This window comes from Scyliorhinus torazame, chromosome 6 (genome assembly GCF_047496885.1).
Source record: "Scyliorhinus torazame isolate Kashiwa2021f chromosome 6, sScyTor2.1, whole genome shotgun sequence".
In the NCBI taxonomy this organism is placed as follows: domain Eukaryota; kingdom Metazoa; phylum Chordata; class Chondrichthyes; order Carcharhiniformes; family Scyliorhinidae; genus Scyliorhinus; species Scyliorhinus torazame.
Window position 1 is genome coordinate 12082381 of NC_092712.1, and position 21251 is coordinate 12103631.

Below are 21251 nucleotides of genomic sequence, written 5' to 3' on the forward strand. Positions count from 1 at the left end.
CACACTCAGTCCCTCACTCTCTGTCCCTCAGATTCTGTCCCTCACTCTCAGTCCCTCACTCTCTGTCCCTCACTCTCAGTCCCTCACACTCAGTCCCTCACTCTCTGTCCCTCACGCTCTGTCCCTCACTCTCAGTCCCTCACTCTCTGTCCCTCACTCTCCCTCCCTCCTGTCCATGCTGCAAGTCCGGAGCGGCTGGAAAACCTGCTCAGCAAGTCTGAAAAATGAAATGAAATGAAAATCGCTTTTTGTCACAAGTCGGCTTCAAATGAAGTTACTGTGAAAAGCCCCTAGTCACCACATTCCGGCTCCTGTTCGGGGAGGCTGGTACGGCATCTGTGCAGAGAGAGAGAAATGAATTAGCATTTACAGTCTGGATAACTTGTGACAACAGAGTCCCTGCTGGTTGCCCAACACTCGCGGTTTTTATTCATTTGTTTTAATTCCAGCAGCGGCGGCAGGAGAGGATTCTGGGAGAAGTTCACTCAGTCACCTTGAGCAGCAGGTAAGTGATTGGCTGGGACTGGGAGGCAGGATTTCTTTTCCATTTTCTCTTTTACTTGTGGCATTGTAGTTGTTGTTGGAAGTTAACTTAAGGGTTAAGTCACGACCGGAGATCTCAGACCTGTGTCATGCTCCTCGTGCTCAATGTGGGAGCTCAGGGACACGTCCACTGTCCCTGGCTCCTTCACGTGCCGGACGTGTGTCCAGCTGCAGCTCCTGTTAGACCGCTTGACGGCCCTGGAGCTGCGGATGGACTCACTTTGGAGCATCCGCGATGCTGAGGAAGTCGTGGAGAGCACGTTTAGTGAGTTACTCACACCGCAGTTAAGCATTACTGAGGGAGATAGTGCATGGGTGACCACCAGACAGAGGAAGAGTCGGAAGGCAGTGCAGGGGTCCCCTGCGGTCAGCTCCTTCCAAAACAGATATACCGCTTTGGATACTGTTGGGGGAGATGGCTCACCAGGGGAAGGCAGCAGCAGCCAGGTTCATGGCACCGTGGCTGGCTCTGCTGCGCAGCTGGGCAGGAAGAAGAATGGCAGGGCTATAGTGATAGGGGACTCAATTGTAAGGGGAATAGACAGGCGGTTCTGTGGATGCAAACGAGAATCCAGGTTGGTATGTTGCCTCCCTGGTGCAAGGGTCAAGGATGTCTCGGGGCGGCTGCAGGACATTCTGGGGGGGGAGGGTGAACAGCCAGCTGTCGTGGTGCACATAGGCACCAACCATGTAGGTAATAAATATGATGCGGTCCCACATGCTGAATTTAGAGAGTTCGGAGTTAAATTAAAAAGTAAGACCTCAAAGGTAGTAATCTCAAGATTGCTACCAGTGCCACGAGCTAGTCAGAGGAGGAATGTCAGGATAGAGAGGATGAATACGTGGCTCAAGGGATGGTGCAAGAGGGAGGGATTCAAATTCCTGGGGCATTGGAACCGGTTCTGGGGCATGTGGGACCAGTGCAAACCGGATGGTCTGCACCTGGGCAGGACTGGAACCGATGTCCTAGAGGGAGTGTTTTCTCGTGCTGTTGGGGAGGGTTTAAACTAATGTGGCAGGGGGGTGGGAACTGATGCAGGAAGTCGGAGGGAAGTAAAGGGGGGACAGAGAAAAGTGGAAGGCAGAGAAACAAAAATCAAAAATCAAAAAGTGCCACAGTGCAGAGTACAGAGACTGTGGAGAACTCAGTGAATGGGTGCAGTGAGGCTAAGAGAAATAAAACACAGGGAAAGTGTACAAAACATCATCGGAGAGATGGTCTGAGAAAGCAGGGCGGAGAGCAAGGGAAGTCTAGATTAAACTGCATTTATTTCAATGCAAGAGTCCTAACGGGCAAGGCTGATGAACTCAGGGCATGGATAGGTACATGGGACTGGGATATTAAAGCTTATTACTGAAACATGGCTAAAGGAGGGGCAGGACTGGCAGCTCAATGTTCCAGGGTACAGATGCTATGGGAAAGATAGAGCAGGAGGCAGGAGGGGAGGGGGAGTTGCGTTTTTGATTAGGGACAGTATCACGGCAGTACAGAGAGAGGATATATCTGAGGGTTCACTCACTGAGTCTATATGTGTCTTATAGATAAGGCTCTCTGAGTCTTATTTTTCAGTCAGAAAAATAAGAAGGGTGCGGTCACTTTGATGGGACTGTACTACAGGCCCCCAAATAGTCGCTTAAAATTGACGAGCAAATATGTAAGAATACAGATAGCTGCTGGGAAAATAGTGTGGTAATCGTTGGGGAATTTAACTTTCCCAACATTAACTGGGGCAGCCATAGCATTAGGGGTTTGGATGGAGAGAAATTTGTTGAGTGTATTCAGGAGGAATTTTTCATTCAATATGTGGATGGCCCAACTAGAGAGGAGACCAAATGTGACCTCCTCTTGGGGATTAAGGAAGGGCGGGTGACAGAAGTGTCAGTCAGGGATCAATTTGGGACCAGTGAGCATAATTCCATTAGTTTTAAGTTAGCTATGGAGAATGATAGTTCTGGCCCAAAAGTTAAAATTCTAAATTGGGGCAAGGCCAATTTTGATGGTATTAGACAGGAACTTTCAAAGCTTGACTGGGGGAGTCTGTTTACAGACAAAGGGACAGCTGGTAAGTGGGAGGCTTTCAAAAGGGTGTTAACCAGGGTTCAGGGTGAGCACATTCCATTTAGAGTGAAGGGCAAGGCTGGGAGGAGGAGGGAACCCTGGATGTCTCGGGATATTGAGGCCATGGTCAATAGGAAGAAGGATGCACATGACACGCAGAGACAGCTGGGATCAAGTGGATCCCTTGAAGAGTAGAGAGGTTGTCGGAAAAGAGTTTAAGAGAGAAATCAGGAGGGACAAGGGGGGAATTGCTTTGGCAGGTAAGGCAAAGGAAAATCTAAAGAGCATCTACAAATACATCGAATCGGGACTGGACCAACTCAGTTAATGGTAGGGAGTTGGGGAGAGTTACAAAACAAAGAGATCTCGGGGTACAGGTTCATAGCTCCTTGAAGGTGGAGTCCCAGGTGGACAGGGAGGTGAATATATATATAATTTACTGTGCAGAAGGAGGCCATTCGGCCCATCGAGTCTGCATCGGCTCTTGGAAAGTGCCCCCTACCCAAGCCCACACCCCCACCCTATCCCCATAACCCAGTAACCCCACCGGACACTAAGGGCAATTTTGGACACTAAGGGCAATTTAGCGCAGCCAACCCACCTAACCTGCACATCTTTGGACTGTGGGAGGAAACCGGAACACCCGGAGGAAACCCACGCACACACGGGGAGAACGTGCAGACTCTGCACAGACAGTGAACCAAGCCGGGAATCGAACCTGGGACCTTGGAGCTATGAAGTAATTGTGCTGACCACAACGCTACCGTGCTGCCCGTGAAGAAGGCATTCAGCATGCTACATTTCATTGGTCAGAATATTGAATACAGGAGTTGGGACGTCTTGTTGAAGTTGTACAAGACATTAGTAAGGCCACACATGGAATACTGTGTTCAGTTCTGGTCACCCTATTACGAAAGGATATTATTAAACTTGAAAGAGTGCAGAAGAGATTTACTAGGATGCTATCAGGACTTGATGGTCTGGGTTATAAGGAGAGGCTGGGACTTTTTTCCCTGTTTGTCCTAGATCTAAGTTTCCACCCTCGCTCCCTGAATTCCTGCCTTACATCCCTATCCCTTTTCCTACCTAAGTCGTTGGTACCTATGTGGACCACGACTTGGGGCTGCTCCCCATCCCCCTTAAGGATCCCGAAAACACGATCCGAGACATCAGGCACCCTGGCACCTGGGAGGCAACACACCAACCGTGAGTCTCTCTCGTTCCCACAGAATCTCCTATCTATCCCCCTAACTATGGAGTCTCCAATGACTAATGCTCTACTCCTCTCCCCCCTTCACGTCTGAGCAACAGGGACAGACTCTGTGCTCGAGACCTGTACCCCATGGCTTACCCCTGGTAAGTCCCCCCCCCCCAACAGTTTTCAAAGCTTGTTACTAAGGGGAACGACCACAGGGGATCCCTGTACTGACTGCTTCCTCCCAGCCCCTCTCACCGTCACCCATCTATCTTTATTTTTTTTTTATTCAAAAAAATATACTTTATTCATAAAATCTATCATAAACATTACAGAACATTTCGAATTGTCTTGACTGTACATTTCCGTCAGAGTTACACATTGCCTTGACTTTCTGCCATTCAATTTTGATATTATTATACACATATCACTCTTTACATTACAATTCCTTCTTAAATATTTCCATTGACATGTTTGTTTTATACATTGGAATGTTGGTGGCCCAGGCCGAGGGGGGTTTACACTGTCACCCGCCCCTCGGTGTACATTTGCTGGAAAGACCTTACACAGTGGTCTTTCCCCATTGCGCCTTGGCGGCAGCTTCCCCAAGCGTCACCCATCTATCTTTATTCTTCGGGGTAACTACATCCCTGAAGGTTCTATCTATGACCACCTCAAGTGACACTTGACAACAGCTCCTCCACAAACCACCTTCAAGTTCGGGTGAGCACACGGATGTATGCAAATTTCCCCCACAACTGCCAATCAGCAGCTCTCCTCTACTGCCCTCTGCTGGATGCTTGTCTTCACTTGAACAGCTAGCGTCTCTTGCTGAGATACACCTTCACGTTAGAGTGAGCACACAGATGTATGCAAATTTCCCCCACAACAGAGAATCAGCAGCTCTGCTCTACTGCCCTCTGCTGGATGCTTGTCTTCACTTGAACAGCTAGGGTCTCTTGCTGAAGTACACCTTCAAGTTAGGGTGAGCACACAGATGTATGCATATTTCCCCCGTAACAGCCAATCAGCAGCTCTGCTCTACTGCCCTCTGCTGGATCCAGCACGGTACAGCACGGGGTTCGATACAGACTAAAGCTCCCTCTACACTGTCCTCATCAAACACTCCCAGGACAGGTACAGCACGGGGTTAGATACAGAGTAAAGCTCCCTCTACACTGTCCCCATCAAACACTCCCAGGACAAGTACAGCACGGGGTTAGATACAGAGTAAAGCTCCTTCTACACTGTCCCCATCAAACACTCCCAGGACAGGTACAGCACGGGGTTAGATACAGAGTAAAACTCCCTCGACACTGTCCCCGTCAAACACTCCCAGGACAGGTACAGCACGGGGTTAGATACAGAGTAAAGCTCCCTCTCCACTGTCCCCATCAAACACCCCCAGGACAGGTCCAGCACGGGGTTAGATACAGAGTAAAGGTCCCTCTACACTGTCCCCATCAAACACTCCCAGGACAGGATCAACACGGGGTTAGTTACAGAGTAAAGCTCCCTCTACACTGTCCCCATCAAACACTCCCAGGACAGGTACAACATGGGGTTAGATACAGAGTAAAGCTTCCTCTACACTGTCCCCATCAAGCACTCCCAGGACAGGTACAGCACGGGGTTAGATACAGAGCAAAGCTCCCTCTACACTGTCCCCATCAAACACTCCCAGGACAGGTACAGCACGGGGTTAGATACAGAGTAAAGCTCCCTCTACACTGTCCCCATCAAACACTCTCAGGACAGGTACAGCACTTGGTTAGATACAGAGTAAAGCTTCCTCTACACTGTCCCCATCAAACACTCCCAGGACAGGTACAGCACGGGGTTAGAAACAGAATAAAACTCCTTCTACACTGTCCCCATCCATCACTCCCAGGACAGGTACAGCACGGGGTTAGATACAGAGTAAAGCTCCCTCTTCACTGTCCCCAGCAACCACTCCCAGGACAGGTACAGCACGGGGTTAGATACAGAGTAAAGCTCTGATGCACTAAGCGTCAAGAACCACAAAGATATGAGACTTTAACCAAGGCTTTAATACACCACATAGGAAGCTTACCCGACACAGACGACCCCAGACAAAATGGGTCAGGTCTCAGAAGCTGGGTCTTATACCTAACTCCCGGGGGAGTGGCCAAGACGGAGCTCTCCGTGGCCAGGTCAGGTTACATACAGGTGACTGAACCTCTACAGAGCTACAGTACAACACACAGGACCATACACAGGATTACAGGGCCACGTTACACACAACTATTATATAACTATGTACAATGCTAGGGAAGTACAGTGGTGTATCACCACATTCACCCCTTGTTTAGAAGGAAGTCCGGGGTGAAAATATGGAGTAGCAAACACAGTGAACAAACAGGGAGTAACGAACAGAGTCCTTCAGGAGGTTCCGTGTCGTCAGAGGTCGAGACGAACGATGGGTTTGGTCGATCTCTTTGAACGTCGGAGCTGCGGCGCTGAGGTAGTGTCCGGCGGTATCCGTGCGGTCGGTGGTGCTGGGTCGCGAGGCGGCATGACGTCCCCCACCGCTTCGGCTGGCTCGAGGCAAAACTACGGGATGACAGCGGCTGGCATGGAGTAGTAACAGGCCGAGGGATCGACGGGAGCAGAGAGGGAGCGGGGTGGAGGTTGCGGGGCGGCAGGGGCCCCAGAGGGGGCCAGGTCCTTGATGGAGACGGTCTCCTCACGCCCGTCGGGGTACGCTATGTACGCGTACTGTGGGTTGGCGTGGAGGAGACGGACTCTCTCCACCAGGGGCTCCGCCTTAGAGGTCCGCACGTGCTTGCGGAGCAGGATGTCTCCCAGGGACAGGAGCCAGGACGGAAGCGATGTCACGGATGCCGATCTCCTGGAGAAGAGAAACATCCGCTCATGAGGGGTAGCATTCGTTGCAGTACACAAAAGGGACCGGATGGAGTGGAGTGCGGCAGGGAGGACCTCCTGCCAACGGGAGACTGGTAGGCCTTTGGACTTGAGGGCTAGCAGCACGGCCTTCCAAACTGTCGCGTTCTCCCTCTCCACCTGTCCGTTCCCCCGGGGGTTGTAACTGGTCGTCCTGCTCGAGGCAACGCCCCTGGCGAGCAGGTACCGACGCAGCTCCTCGCTCATGAAGGAGGAGCCCCGGTCACTGTGAACGTAATTGGGATAACCGAACAGCATGAAGAGGTCGTGCAACGCTTTGATGACGGTGGCGGAGGTCGTGTCGGGGCAGGGAATGGCGAAGGGGAACCGCGAGTACTCGTCGATGACATTGAGGAAGTACGTGTTGCGGTTGTGGGTGGGGAGGGGCCCTTTGAAGTCAATGCTGAGACGTTCAAAGGGGCGGGTGGCCTTGATTAGGTGCGCCTTGTCTGGCTTGTAGAATTGCGGCTTGCACTCCGCACAGACTTGGCAGTCCCTAGTCATGGCCTTGACCTCCTCGACTGAGAAGGGCAGGTTGTGGCCCTTGGTGTAGTGGTAGAACCGCCTGACGCCCGGGTGACAGAGGTCATTGTGTAGTGCCCGCAGTCGGTCATCCTGTGCGTTGGCACAAGTACTCCGGGACAGGGCATCAGGAGGATCATTGAGCTTACCTGGCCGGTATAAGATACTATCATTGTAGGTGGAGAGTTCGATCCTCCCCCGTAATATCTTATCATTTTTGATTTTACCTCGTTGTTTGTTGTCGAACATGAACGCAACTGATCGTTGGTCAGTAACGAGGGTAAATGGTTTTCCGGCCAGGTAGTGCCTCCAGTGCCGGACGGCTTCCACTATGGCCTGTGCCTCCTTCTCAACAGAGGAGTGGCGGATCTCGGGGCATTGGAGTGTGCGGGAAAAGAAGGCGATGGGCCTGCCCGCCTGGCTGAGGGTGGCACCCAGGGCAAAGTCGGAGGCATCGCTCTCGACTTGGAATGGTGCAGACTCGTCTACCGCATGCATGGCGGCTCTGGCGATAGTGGTTTTTAGGAGGTGGAAGGCCTGGCAGGCCTCGAGCGGGAGGGGGAATGAGGGGGAACGGAGGAGGGGTCGGGCCTTGTCAGCGTACTCGGGCACCCACTGGGCATAGTAGGCAAAGAGTCTGAGGCATCGCCTCAGTTCTTTGGGGCAGGTGGGAATGGGGAGTTCGAGAAGGGGGCGCAGATGGTCGGGATCGGGGCCGAGGACACCGTTCTCCACCACGTAGCCGAGTATGGCGAGGCGGGAGGTGCCGAAAACACATTTTGCCTCGTTGTACGTGAGATTGAGGCGTTTGGCAGTTTGGAGGAATTTCGTGAGGTTGACGTCATGGTCCTGCTGGTTGTGGCCGCAGATGGTGACGTTGTCCAGATACGGGAAGGTAGCCCGCAGTCTGTTCTGGTCCACCATTCGGTCCATCTCCCGTTGGAAGACCGAGACTCCATTGGTGACGCCAAAGGGTACCCTAAGAAAGTGGGAGAGGCGGCCGTCCGCCTCGAAGGCCGTGAAGTTACGGTCCTCCGGGCGGATAGGGAGCTGGTGGTAGGCGGATTTCAAGTCTATGGTGGAGAACACCTGGTACTGTGCAATCTGGTTGACCATGTCAGATATGCGGGGGAGGGGATACGCATCAAGCAGCGTGTACCGGTTGATGGTCTGACTGTAGTCAATGACCATGCGGTGTTTCTCGCTAGACTTGACTACCACCACTTGGGCTCGCCAGGGGCTGGTGCTGTGAGCAATGATCTTTTCCGAGAGAAGGTGCTTAATCTCCGCTCGAATGAATTGGCGGTCCACGAAACGGTAACGCCGACTTTTAGACTTTTAGTAGCCACGGGCTTGCAGTCGGGGGTGAGATTAGCAAACAGTAAGGGGGGGGATCCTGAGCATGGAGAGACTACAGGTGAGACCTGGGGGGGGATCAGGGAAGAACTGGGGGTTGGAGACCGTGAGGGGGGGGGGAGGGGGCCGTTAAAATGCAAGGTGAGGCTGCGCAGGTGGCATTGGAAGTCCAGGCCGAGGATCGCGGCGGCGCAGAGGTGAGGGAGGACCATGAATTTGAAATCCTGGAACACCGCGCCGTTCACTGAGAGGGTGACGACGCAATAGCCCGAAACCTCGGCCGACTGGGAGTTGGAGGCCATGGAAATATGCCTGCGCGTGGGTAGTACCTTGAGGGAGCAGCGGCGCACGGTGTCCGGGTGGAGGAAGCTCTCCGTGCTGCCGCTGTCGAAGAGGCAGGTGACAGTGAAACAATTTACCTGAACCTCCATGGTGGATCTGGCGAGCGGATGCGGTCGGTCCTGGTCGAGGATGATGGATGCGATGGTGGAGCTGTTGGAGAAGGGTGCCGGATCCGGGGAGCGGCCTGCGGAAGAAGGTGGCGGCGCCCAGGCGTCGTAGGCTGCTGTTGGAGGCCAGGTTGCGGTCGTTGGCTGCATCTCAGTTGTTTGCAGCATTTCGGTCGAGTGCGCAGGTCCGAAAGTGACGATCAGCGGCGGGGCGGACCCGGAAGTGAAGGAAGCCGGGCCGGGGATAATCAAAGATGGCGGCGCCCGTGCGTCGCACGTGTCGAACAGCGAGCCGGGAACGGAGGATGGCAGCACCCCGGAGTAGCAGACCGCGGTGTTGGACCCCGAGGCAGCAGTGGAGCGGCAGACGGTTGCAAAGTGGCCTTTCTTGCCACAGGCTGAACAGGTAGCATCTCTAGCAGGGCAGCGTTTCCTGGGGTGTTTTGCCTGGCCACAAAAATAACACTGGGGCCCAGGCATTATTTTTACTGCTGGTGTGGCTGGGTGGGCCGTGACTTGCAGGGGTTGTTGCTGGGCGGGCAGCAGGGAGGTAGCGGCCACGTAGGGAGCGTGGACAGGAGCATAGGAAGTTCGTGCAGGCGTGTAGGACGCATTATTGTCGTAGGCTGCCTGTTGGGCCTCTGCCATAGTGACTGCCGTGTCCAGAGTCAGGGTAGTTTGTGCCAGTAGGAGTTGGCGAATCGGGACGAAAGCGATGCCGGCTACAAAGGCATCGAGCGCCAGGGCCTCAGTGTTCTGCTGAGCGGAGACTGCTGGCGCGTTGCAGGTGAGCGCGAGGGCACGGAGGTCCCGAACGAACACGGATAGGGGTTCACCCGGCTGCTGGTGCCGGGAGGCGAGGCGGTGGCGGGCGTAAATAGAATTAACAGTTCGTACATACCGGCTTTTGAGCTTCACGATGGCATCGGCATAGGTCGTTGTTCCCGTGATGAGGTCGAAAAGGCCGTAGTCGAGCCGTGAGCACAGGAGATTGAGTCGGTCGGCGTCCGTTTTGGCGAAGGCGGAGGATGCTTCCAGATAGGCCTCGAAACACCGGAGCCAGCAGGTGAAAAGGTGATCCGCGCATGGAGCGTGGGGGTGGAGCGAGAGCTTGTCGGGTTTCAGAGCAGCCTCCATTATAACTGTAGTGTATTAAATTGATGCGCTAAGCGTCAAGAACCACAAAGACATGTGAGACTTTAACCAAGGCTTTAATACACTACATAGGAAGCTTACCCGACACAGACGGCCCCAGACAAAATGGGTCAGGTCTCAGAAGCGGGGTCTTATACCTAACTCCCGGGGGAGTGGCCAAGGTGGAGCTCTCCGTGGCCAGGTCAGGTTACATACAGGTGACTGAACCTCTACAGAGCTACAGTACAATACACAGGACCATACACAGGATTACAGGGCCACGTTACACACAACTATTATATAACTATGTACAATGCTAGGGAAGTACAGTGGTGTATCACCACAAGCTCCCTCTACACTGTCCCCATCAAACACACCCAGGACAGGTACGGCACGGGGTTAGATACAGAGTAAAGCTCCCTCTACACTGTCCCCATCAAACACTTCCAGGACAGGTACGGCACGGGGTTAGATACAGAGTAAAGCTCCCTCTACACTGTCCCCGTCAAACACTCCCAGGACAGGTACAGCACGGGGTTAGATACAGAGTAAAGCTCCCTCTCCACTGTCCCCATCAAACACTCCCAGGACAGGTACAGCACGGGGTTAGATACAGAGTAAAGCTCCCTCTACATTGTCCCCATCAAACACTCCCAGGACAGGTACAGCACGGGGTTAGATACAGAGTAAAGCTCCCTCTACACTGTCCCCATCAAACACTCCCAGGACAGTTAGAGCACGGGGTTAGATACAGAGTAAAGCTCCCTCTGCACTGTCCCCATCAAACACTCCCAGGACAGGTACAGCACGGGGTTAGATACAGAGTAAAGCTCCCTGTACACTGTCCCCATCAAACACTCCCAGGACAGGTACAGCACGGGGTTAGATACAGAGTAAAGCTCCCTCTACACTGTCCCCATCAAACACTCCCAGGACACGTACTGCACGGGGTTAGATACAGAGTAAAGCTCCCTCTACACTGTCCCCATCAAACACTCCCAGGACAGGGACAGCACGGGGTTAGATACACAGTAAAGCTCCCTCTACACTGTCCCCGTCAAACACTCCCAGGACAGGGACAGCACAGGGTTAGATACAGAGTAAAGCTCCCTCTACACTGTCCCCATCAAACACTCCCATGACAGGGACAGCACAGGGTTAGATACAGAGTAAAGCTCCCTCTACACTGTCCCCATCAAACACTTCCAGGACAGGGACAGCACGGGGTTAGATACACAGTAAAGCTCTCTCTACACTGTCCCCGTCAAACACTCCCAGGACAGGTACAGCACGGGGTTAGATACAGAGTAAAGCTCCCTCTACACTGTCCCCATCAAACACTCCCAGGACAGGTACAGCACGGGGTTAGATACAGAGTAAAGCTCCCTCTACACTGTCCCCATCAAACACTCCCAGGACAGGTACTGCACGGGGTTAGATATAGAGTAAAGCTCCCTCTACACTGTCCCCATCAAACACTCCCAGGACAGGTAGAGCACGGGGTTAGATACAGAGTAAAGCTCCCTCTGCACTGTCCCCATCAAACACTCCCAGGACAGGTACAGCACGGGGTTAGATACAGAGTAAAGCTCCCTGTACACTGTCCCCATCAAACACTCCCAGGACAGGTACAGCACGGGGTTAGATACAGAGTAAAGCTCCCTCTACACTGTCCCCATCAAACACTCCCAGGACACGTACTGCACGGGGTTAGATACAGAGTAAAGCTCCCTCTACACTGTCCCCATCAAACACTCCCAGGACAGGGACAGCACGGGGTTAGATACACAGTAAAGCTCCCTCTACACTGTCCCCGTCAAACACTCCCAGGACAGGGACAGCACAGGGTTAGATACAGAGTAAAGCTCCCTCTACACTGTCCCCATCAAACACTCCCATGACAGGGACAGCACAGGGTTAGATACAGAGTAAAGCTCCCTCTACACTGTCCCCATCAAACACTTCCAGGACAGGGACAGCACGGGGTTAGATACACAGTAAAGCTCTCTCTACACTGTCCCCGTCAAACACTCCCAGGACAGGTACAGCACGGGGTTAGATACAGAGTAAAGCTCCCTCTACACTGTCCCCATCAAACACTCCCAGGACAGGTACAGCACGGGGTTAGATACAGAGTAAAGCTCCCTCTACACTGTCCCCATCAAACACTCCCAGGACAGGTACTGCACGGGGTTAGATATAGAGTAAAGCTCCCTCTACACTGTCCCCATCAAACACTTCCAGGACAGGGACAGCACGGGGTTAGATACACAGTAAAGCTCTCTCTACACTGCCCCGTCAAACACTCCCAGGACAGGTACAGCACGGGGTTAGATACAGAGTAAAGCTCCCTCTACACTGTCCCCATCAAACACTCCCTGGACAGGTACATCACGGGGTTAGATACAGAGTAAAGCTCCATCTACACTGTCCCCATCAAACACTCCCAGGACAGGTACAGCACAGGGTTAGATACAGAGTAAAGCTCCCTCTACACTGTCCCCATCAAACACTCCCAGGACAGGCACAGCACGGGGTTAGATACAGAGTAAAGCTCCCTCTACACTGTCCCCATCAAACACTCCCAGGACAGGTACAGCACGGGGTTAGATACAGAGTAAAGCTCCCTCGACACTGTCCCCATCAAACACTCCCAGGACAGGTACCGCACGGGGTTAGACACAGAGTAAAGCTCCCTCTCCACTGTCCCCGTCAAACACTCCCAGGACAGGTACAGCACGGGGTTAGATACAGAGTAAAGCTCCCTCTACACTGTCCCCATCAAACACTCCCAGGACAGGTACAGCACGGGGTTAGATACAGAGTTAAGCTCCCTCTACACCGTCCCCATCAAACACTCCCAGGACAGGTACAGCACGGGGTTAGATACAGAGTAAAACTCCCTCTACACCGTCCCCATCAAACACTCCCAGGACAGGTACAGCACGGGGTTAGATACAGAGTAAAGCTCCCTCCACACCGTCCCCATCAAACAATCCCAGGACAGGTACAGCACGTGGTTAGATACAGAGTAAAGCTCCCTCTACACTGTCCCCATCAAACACTCTCTGGACAGGTACAGCACGGGGTTAGATACAGAGTAAAGCTCCCTCTACACTGTCCCCATCAAACACTTCCAGGACAGGGACAGCACGGGGTTAGATACACAGTAAATCTCTCTCTACACTGTCCCCGTCAAACACTCCCAGGACAGGTACAGCACGGGGATAGATACAGAGTAAAGCTCCCTCAACACTGTCCCCATCAAACACTCCCAGGACAGGTACAGCACGGGGTTAGATACAGACTAAAGCTCCCTCGACACTGTCCCCATCAAACACTCCCAGGACAGGTACAGCACGGGGTTAGATGCAGAGTAAAGCTCACTCTACACTGTCCCCATCAAACACTCCCAGGACAGGTACAGCATGGGGTTAAATACAGAGTAAAGCTCCCTCTACACTTTCCCCATCAAACACTCCCTGGACAGGTACAGCACGGGGTTAGATACAGAGTAAAGCTCTCTCTACACTGTCCCCGTCAAACACTCCCAGGACAGGTACAGCACGGGGTTAGATACAGAGTAAAGCTCCCTCTACACTGTCCCCATCAAACACGCCCAGGACAGGTACAGCACGGGGTTAGATACAGAGTAAAGCTCCCTCTACACAGCTGGACCCCAAGATCAGCTCTGATGCATTGAGTGATGCCCATATGGTCTAACCCTGCTCCTGTTGCTTGTGTTGTTGTTTAAACAGTTTGCAGTTCACACGTCTCTGCCTGTTTGCTTCTTCGAACATGCTCTGTGTCAGCTCATTGTAGACGCACAGGGGAATTGGCATCCAGATTGAGAGAGGGATGTGGACTGAGCACAACTCACTGCCCCCTCCTCCCAACCCCCCACCCTGCCGCCCTCTACCCCACCCCCAGCCCCCATCCTGCCGCCGTCTACCTCCCTACCCCACCCCCCACCCCACAGGCCCCCGTCCCCAGTGAATTACAGAGTCACATATAAACTATTCTAACTTTCTTTTCAGGGACAACAGGAGGAAGTGACCATCCAAACAAGAGACTCGGATCCTCAGAATGGCTGGAACTGCAGCAGACACTTTGGAACTGGCAAAAGCCTCCACTGAGGTTGTGGAATCAGTTGTTCAAGTGAAAAATGCCATGTCAGTAATTGAGAGTTTCGGTAAGCTAGCCTCTGCAGCCGGAGCAGTGGGGGCTGTTATTGGAGTAGCTGCAGCAGTTCTTAAACTTTGTATGGGAGATGTGGATAGTGCGGAGCTGAAATACATGAAGGAGCAATTCCAGATAGTCAGGAACCAGCTCGATGTTATTTCAGATCAGATTCACGAAGTGCTTCGTGCAATTGAGAGAAGTACAGTCAATAATCAGTATAACACCATTGAAGAGAATCTGAAAAATCAGTTCAGGAAATACATGTACCTCCTGAATGTAGCAGCAGAGTTCCGGGAGAGTGAGAAACGAGAGTTTCTCTCACACTTCACTGCGACTAAAGGTGACCAGAACCTTTACACTCTCTATGATGCTGTGATGGGACATTCTTCCATCTTTGGAAAACCCATCCTGGAAACCGCCATGCTATATGAATTGAGAAATCGACGCCTCATGGAAGAGCTCTGCTCCCGACTGAAGCAGCTCTTCTGTATTGGCCTGATTGCCACATTGGGTCACGCTGCCCTCACTGGAACTGACGTTGAGGCGTTAAAGAAAGAATGGAATGGAAAATTGGGTGAGGTTGAGAGTAGAATGAAATCCATGGTAGATCGATGCATAAATGAATTTGCAGAGCAGGCAAAAATAGATGTTAAAAAAATGATACAAGATAAAGGTGGGAGAAATAACCAGGATTGTGTAAGCTATATACATGATGGATTGGTGAAGAAATATGACTGGGTTTGCTGGTCTGTGCGGGTCTATGACCCTGTCTCTGGGTTCGACAATCACTGTGTCGCTGGTCCCAATCGGTTTCACTTTTTCAGACTCAATGATCTGAATGCTGTTGTCTCCTATGCCATTGATCCAAAAGCTCTTAATGAGGCACAAATCAAGAAGTTAATGGAGGGGAAAGATGGCTGGAATGATGCAAGAGAAGTTGCTGACTCTGTGTGCAATAACCTTCCCTCGGGGGATGTTGTACACGCAGTGAGACGATACAAGGGGCTGTGGGGTTCCTGGAACTTTCCCCAAAATAGTCATTTCTGGGAAAATTATTCAGGAGTGACCCTGTGTGTCCATTCCACATAAATGTCCCCCTGAGCTTCTCAGTTACTCCGCCCCTGATTCAATGCTGCTGTTCCCAGGGAATGTGTGTCTGTGATATGTGGACACAGTGTGTTATTGTTCATCGCTATCCTACTTCTAACAAATTAATCCTGAAAATTATTCTGATACTGAAAATGATCCTAACCTTTACTGAGAGCTAAGCAACTAATTACATCCAATCAGAAATCTGGTCAGTCATGTCCATTCAAAGTCACTGTCAGGGTGTGTGAGGGTCAATGGGTGGGTCCATATTGAGGGGCCAGCTTGAGTTGAGGAGACAAAGGAGGTTATTATGTGAGGACCGGACTGGAATCATATGGAATAAACGGTCTGGCGGAGGCCACTACGCAGAGCCCACATGAACCAGCTCAACAGAGAGCAAAGGGGCAGACTGGTTCATTATTCTCAGTGACAGATATGTGTGTCTGAGTGCGTCTGTTCAGCTCATCATGAACCACATCCAGCTTTCATTTCATGGAATCTTCAGCTAGTGAGGAGGGTTCTAGACAACAGAGTTCACAAGGCCCATCGTCCTGACACTACCCAATGGCAAAGCTCCATTGGGAATCTCCACACTATCACAGTTCACTGTCAATATACAGACTGAACACTGACTCATGTAGAATATACTGTCTAACATTTGTGTAAGCAACGGACATGGATTGCAAAAGCTCTGTAATCAATGATGGTGCAATTAATTTTCAATGAATACATCTGTAACTATCTGATTTCAGCCACTAGCTCAGTTTGTAACTGTGAAGAAGCCTTTGTAAATTGGACATTCATTATCTTTCTGTCCAATATCTTCGACTCTTTCCAGTTTAATTTCTATAATTTCTGAGGTTTGTTTAAAATGCTTGGGACTGCTGAAATAAAATTGGTTCATACCATTGACTGCGGTGTGCTGAACTAACTCAATCAGGCAATAGGCGGTGACTCTCTGTGCAATTATTATTAAACTCCATTCGGAAGATTTCTTTGTCACGTCAGCCACACACTGATTGGTGCGTTTTCTGAGCGAAACATGGCCTGGCTCTCAATTGGCGGATGTGGAATGCCCATTTCCTGACGGTTCATTGAGATGCAGAGCTAAATTAGTGGTGAGGTGTTCCTAGTTATTCTTTAATAAGATGTGGACATCAGTCCCATGGCCAACGTTTATCGCCCAACACTAATTGCCCTGGACAAGTTGGTGAGGTGCCTTCCTGAACTGTTGCAGACCTTGTGCTGATAGTCACATCCCATAATACAACAAATAAAAAGCAACTGCGTGGCTCGCTGGACTGGGTCAGAGGAGGGTTCAGAGACAGCCGCATTGCTGTGGGTTTGGAGTCACGTGTAAGTTGGGCCCAGTAAGGATGGTGTTACGGACAGGGGGAGCGGCAAACTGAACTTCTTTCATTTTCCGCTCCCTCTAACGGTAAAGGAAGATAGATTCATTTACACATATTTATAATAACCTGCGAATGCAGAAACTCACTCCCACTGCAATCCCGGCTCGGACGACTTACCTTCCCAGCATTTTGACCGTTGCTCATAATGAGCCCAGGTGGTTGACCTCTGACCCTTCCTGGGATGCTCGAACTCGACGGGTCCCACTGTTTCCCCAAGTCCTCGCGAGGATTATGTCACCCCTTCCCGCCCCTCCCCCAAGTCCTCGCGAGGATTATGACACCCCTTCCCGCCCCTCCCCAAGTCCTCGCGAGGATTATGACACCCCTTCCCGCCCCTCCCCAAGTCCTCGCGAGGATTATGACACCCCTTCCCGCCCCTCCCCAAGTCCCCCGTCAGCCACAATGGAGGGGGTCTCCTGTGCCACTTCACCCACGGCTCTGTGTCTGCCGGTGCTGGCACTGGGTCAGCTGGGGGGGGGGGGGTACCGAGTAGCCGAAGCCCGTTACCGGGCAGACCGCCATGGAGGGATTGTCGTGACCTCAGTGCCGGACACGCAGCCATGTCCGAACCTGAGGCATCGTCCTCTTGCTGGGCTGGACACAGTGATCCGGACGGCTGGTCCCTCAACCTGAGAGGGGGGGGGCTCCTGCTGTGGTGAAGGCGGTACTATCACCGTCAGCCGTCCTGACCTGCAGGCCCGCGCCTGGTTAAGGGTCTGTCACTGACTTCAGACCGACTTCAGAGTCGATTTCGGCGGCGTGAGAGCAACTGGTGAGTCAGTTTCAGCGGGAGCAGTGCAGAAGTGGTTGCTGGGAGGTAAGTCTGTCCTTTGAAAGCACTTGTCTTTGCAGGGGCAGGCCAGTCGATTTCGGTGTGGGAACAGCTGGTGAGTCAGTTTCAGCGGAAGAATTGCGGAAGGAGGTTGCTGGGAGGTAAGTCTGTCCTTTAAAAGCACTTCTCTTTGCAGGGGCAGGCCAGTCGATTTCGGCGGGAGTGGAGCTGGCTGGTTAGTCAATTTCAGCAGGAGCTGAGAATTTTTCTTTTTTTTTTAAAATTAGTTTTTTAGGCGGGAACAGGAAGTCGACCCGCGGACGTCTGGGAAGACCCTCACCAATAAATTCTGGTGGAGAGGAAACCCGAGACACTACACGTGTAGTGTCTCCCACCCGCCCTCCTCCTCTAACCTAATAATAAAACCCATTGGTCTGAGGTAAGTACCATATTTTATTATATTATTATTATTTTTTATAAAAATTTAATTTAGTTGTTAGCCAGATCTTGGTAGAAAGTTAGAGGAATGGCAGGGAAGGGAGTGCAATGTTCCTCCTGCAGGATGTTTGAGGTGAGGGATGCAGTTAGTGTCCCTGCTGATTTTACCTGCAGGAAGTGCTGCCATCTCCAGCTCCTCCAAGACCGAGTTAGGGAACTCGAGCTGGAGTTGGAAGAACTTCGGATCATTCGGGAGGCAGAAGGGGTCATAGATAGCAGCTTCAGGGAATTAGTTACACCAAAGATTGGAGATAGGTGGGTAACTGTAAGAGGGACTGGGAAAAAACAGTCAGTGCAGGGATCCCCTGCGGTCGTTCCCCTGAGAAACAAGTATACCGCTTTGGATACTTGTGGGGGGGACGACTTACCAGGGGTAAGCCATGGGGTACGGGCCTCTGGCACGGAGTCTGTCCCTGTTGCTCAGAAGGGAAGGGGAGAGAGGAGCAGAGCATTAGTAATTGGGGACTCTATAGTCAGGGGCACAGATAGGAGATTTTGTGGGAGCGTGAGAGACTCACGTTTGGTATGTTGCCTCCCAGGTGCAAGGGTACGTGATGTCTCGGATCGTGTTTTCCGGGTCCTTAGGGGGGAGGGGGAGCAGCCCCAAGTCGTGGTCCACATTGGCACCAACGACATAGGTAGGAAAGGGGACAAGGATGTCAGGCAGGCTTTCAGGGAGCTAGGATGGAAGCTCAGAACTAGAACAAACAGAGTTGTTATCTCTGGGTTGTTGCCCGTGCCACGTGATAGTGAGATGAGGAATAGGGAGAGAGAGCATTTAAACACGTGGCTACAGGGATGGTGCAGGCGGGAGGGTTTCAGATTTTTGGATAACTGGGGCTCTTTCTGGGGAAGGTGGGACCTCTACAGACAGGATGGTCTACATCTGAACCTGAGGGGCACAAATATCCTGGGGGGGAGATTTGTTAGTGCTCTTTGGGGGGGTTTAAACAAATGCAGCAGGGGCATGGGAACCTGGATTGTAGTTTTAGGGTAAGGGAGAATGAGAGTATAGAGGTCAGGAGCACAGATTTGACGTCGCAGGAGGGGGGCCAGCGTTCAGGTAGGTGGTTTGAAGTGTGTCTACTTCAATGCCAGGAGTATACGAAACAAGGTAGGGGAACTGGCAGCGTGGGTTGGTACCTGGGACTTCGATGTTGTGGCCATTTCGGAGACATGGATAGAGCAGGGACAGGAATGGATGTTGCAGGTTCCGGGGTTTAGGTGTTTTAGTAAGCTCAGAGAAGGAGGCAAAAGAGGGGGAGGTGTGGCGCTGCTAGTCAAGAGCAGTATTACGGTGGCGGAGAGGATGCTAGATGGGGACTCTTCTTCCGAGGTAGTATGGGCTGAAGTTAGAAACAGGAAAGGAGAGGTCACCCTGTTGGGAGTTTTTTATAGGCCTCCTAATAGTTCTAGGGATGTAGAGGAAAGGATGGCGAAGATGATTCTGGATATGAGCGAAAGTAACAGGGTAGTTATTATGGGAGACTTTAACTTTCCAAATATTGACTGGAAAATATATAGTTCGAGTACAATAGATGGGTCGTTTTTTGTACAGTGTGTGCAGGAGGGTTTCCTGAAACAATATGTTGACAGGCCAACAAGAGGCGAGGCCATGTTGGATTTGGTTTTGGGTAATGAACCAGGCCAGGTGTTGGATTTGGAGGTAGGAGAGCACTTTGGGGACAGTGACCACAATTCGGTGACGTTTACGTTAATGATGGAAAGGGATAAGTATACACCGCAGGGCAAGAGTTATAGCTGGGGGAAGGGCAATTATGATGCCATTAGACGTGACTTGGGGGGGATAAGGTGGAGAAGTAGGCTGCAAGTGTTGGGTACACTGGATAAGTGGGGCTTGTTCAAGGATCAGCTACTGCGTGTTCTTGATAAGTATGTACCGGTCAGACAGGGAGGAAGGCGTCGAGCGAGGGAACCGTGGTTTACCAAGGAAGTGGAATCTCTTGTTAAGAGGAAGAAGGAGGCCTATGTGAAGATGAAGTGTGAAGTTTCGGTTGGGGCGATGGATAGTTACAAGGTGGCGAGGAAGGATCTAAAGAGAGAGCTAAGACGAGCAAGGAGGGGACATGAGAAGTATTTGGCAGGAAGGATCAAGGAAAACCCAAAAGCTTTCTATAGGTATGTCAGGAATAAGCGAATGACTAGGGAAAGAGTAGGACCAGTCAAGGACAGGGATGGGAAATTGTGTGTGGAGTCTGAAGAGATAGGCGAGATACTAAATGAATATTTTTCGTCAGTATTCACTCAGGAAAAAGATAATGTTGTGGAGGAGAATGCTGAGCCCCAGGCTAATAGAATAGATGGCATTGAGGTACGTAGGGAAGAGGTGTTGGCAATTCTGGACAGGCTGAAAATAGATAAGTCCCCGGGACCTGATGGGATTTATCCTAGGATTCTATGGGAGGCCAGGGAAGAGATTGCTGGACCTTTGGCTTTGATTTTTATGTCATCATTGGCTACAGGAATAGTGCCAGAGGACTGGAGGACAGCAAATGTGGTCCCTTTGTTCAAAAAGGGGAGCAGAGACAACCCCGGCAACTATAGACCGGTGAGCCTCACGTCTGTAGTGGGTAAAGTCTTGGAGGGGATTATAAGGGACAAGATTTATAATCATCTAGATAGGAATAATATGATCAGGGATAGTCAGCATGGCTTTGTGAAGGGTAGGTCATGCCTCACAAACCTTATTGAGTTCTTTGAGAAGGTGACTGAACAGGTAGACGAGGGTAGAGCAGTTGATGTGGTGTATATGGATTTCAGCAAAGCGTTTGATAAGGTTCCCCACGGTAGGCTATTGCAAAAAATACGGAGGCTGGGGATTGAGGGTGATTTAGAGATGTGGATCAGAAATTGGCTAGCTGAAAGAAGACAGAGGGTGGTGGTTGATGGGAAATGTTCAGAATGGAGTACAGTCACAAGTGGAGTACCACAAGGATCTGTTCTGGGGCCGTTGCTGTTTGTCATTTTTATCAATGACCTAGAGGAAGGCGCAGAAGGGTGGGTGAGTAAATTTGCAGACGATACTAAAGTCGGTGGTGTTGTCGATAGTGTGGAAGGATGTAGCAGGTTACAGAGGGATATAGATAAGCTGCAG

The 21251-nt window shown here is 51.5% G+C and overlaps 1 protein-coding gene across 2 annotated transcripts in view; it reads left to right on the plus strand.

Moving 5' to 3' along the window:
• The window catches only part of LOC140424671 (protein rapunzel-like), a 237834-nt gene extending 221468 nt beyond the window's left edge, over positions 1-16366 (plus strand). Inside the window, exons 2-3 of one of the 2 annotated variants that reach the window (XM_072507938.1) lie at positions 453-505; positions 14221-16366. In XM_072507938.1, coding sequence (XP_072364039.1) covers positions 14270-15454 — 1185 coding nt within the window. In that variant the 5' untranslated portion in view covers positions 453-505; positions 14221-14269 and the 3' untranslated portion in view covers positions 15455-16366. Of the gene's footprint in view, positions 1-449; positions 506-14220 lie in introns of both variants that reach the window. The other variant, XM_072507937.1, reaches the window with a different exon arrangement.
• Positions 16367-21251: the final 4885 nt, after the last annotated feature.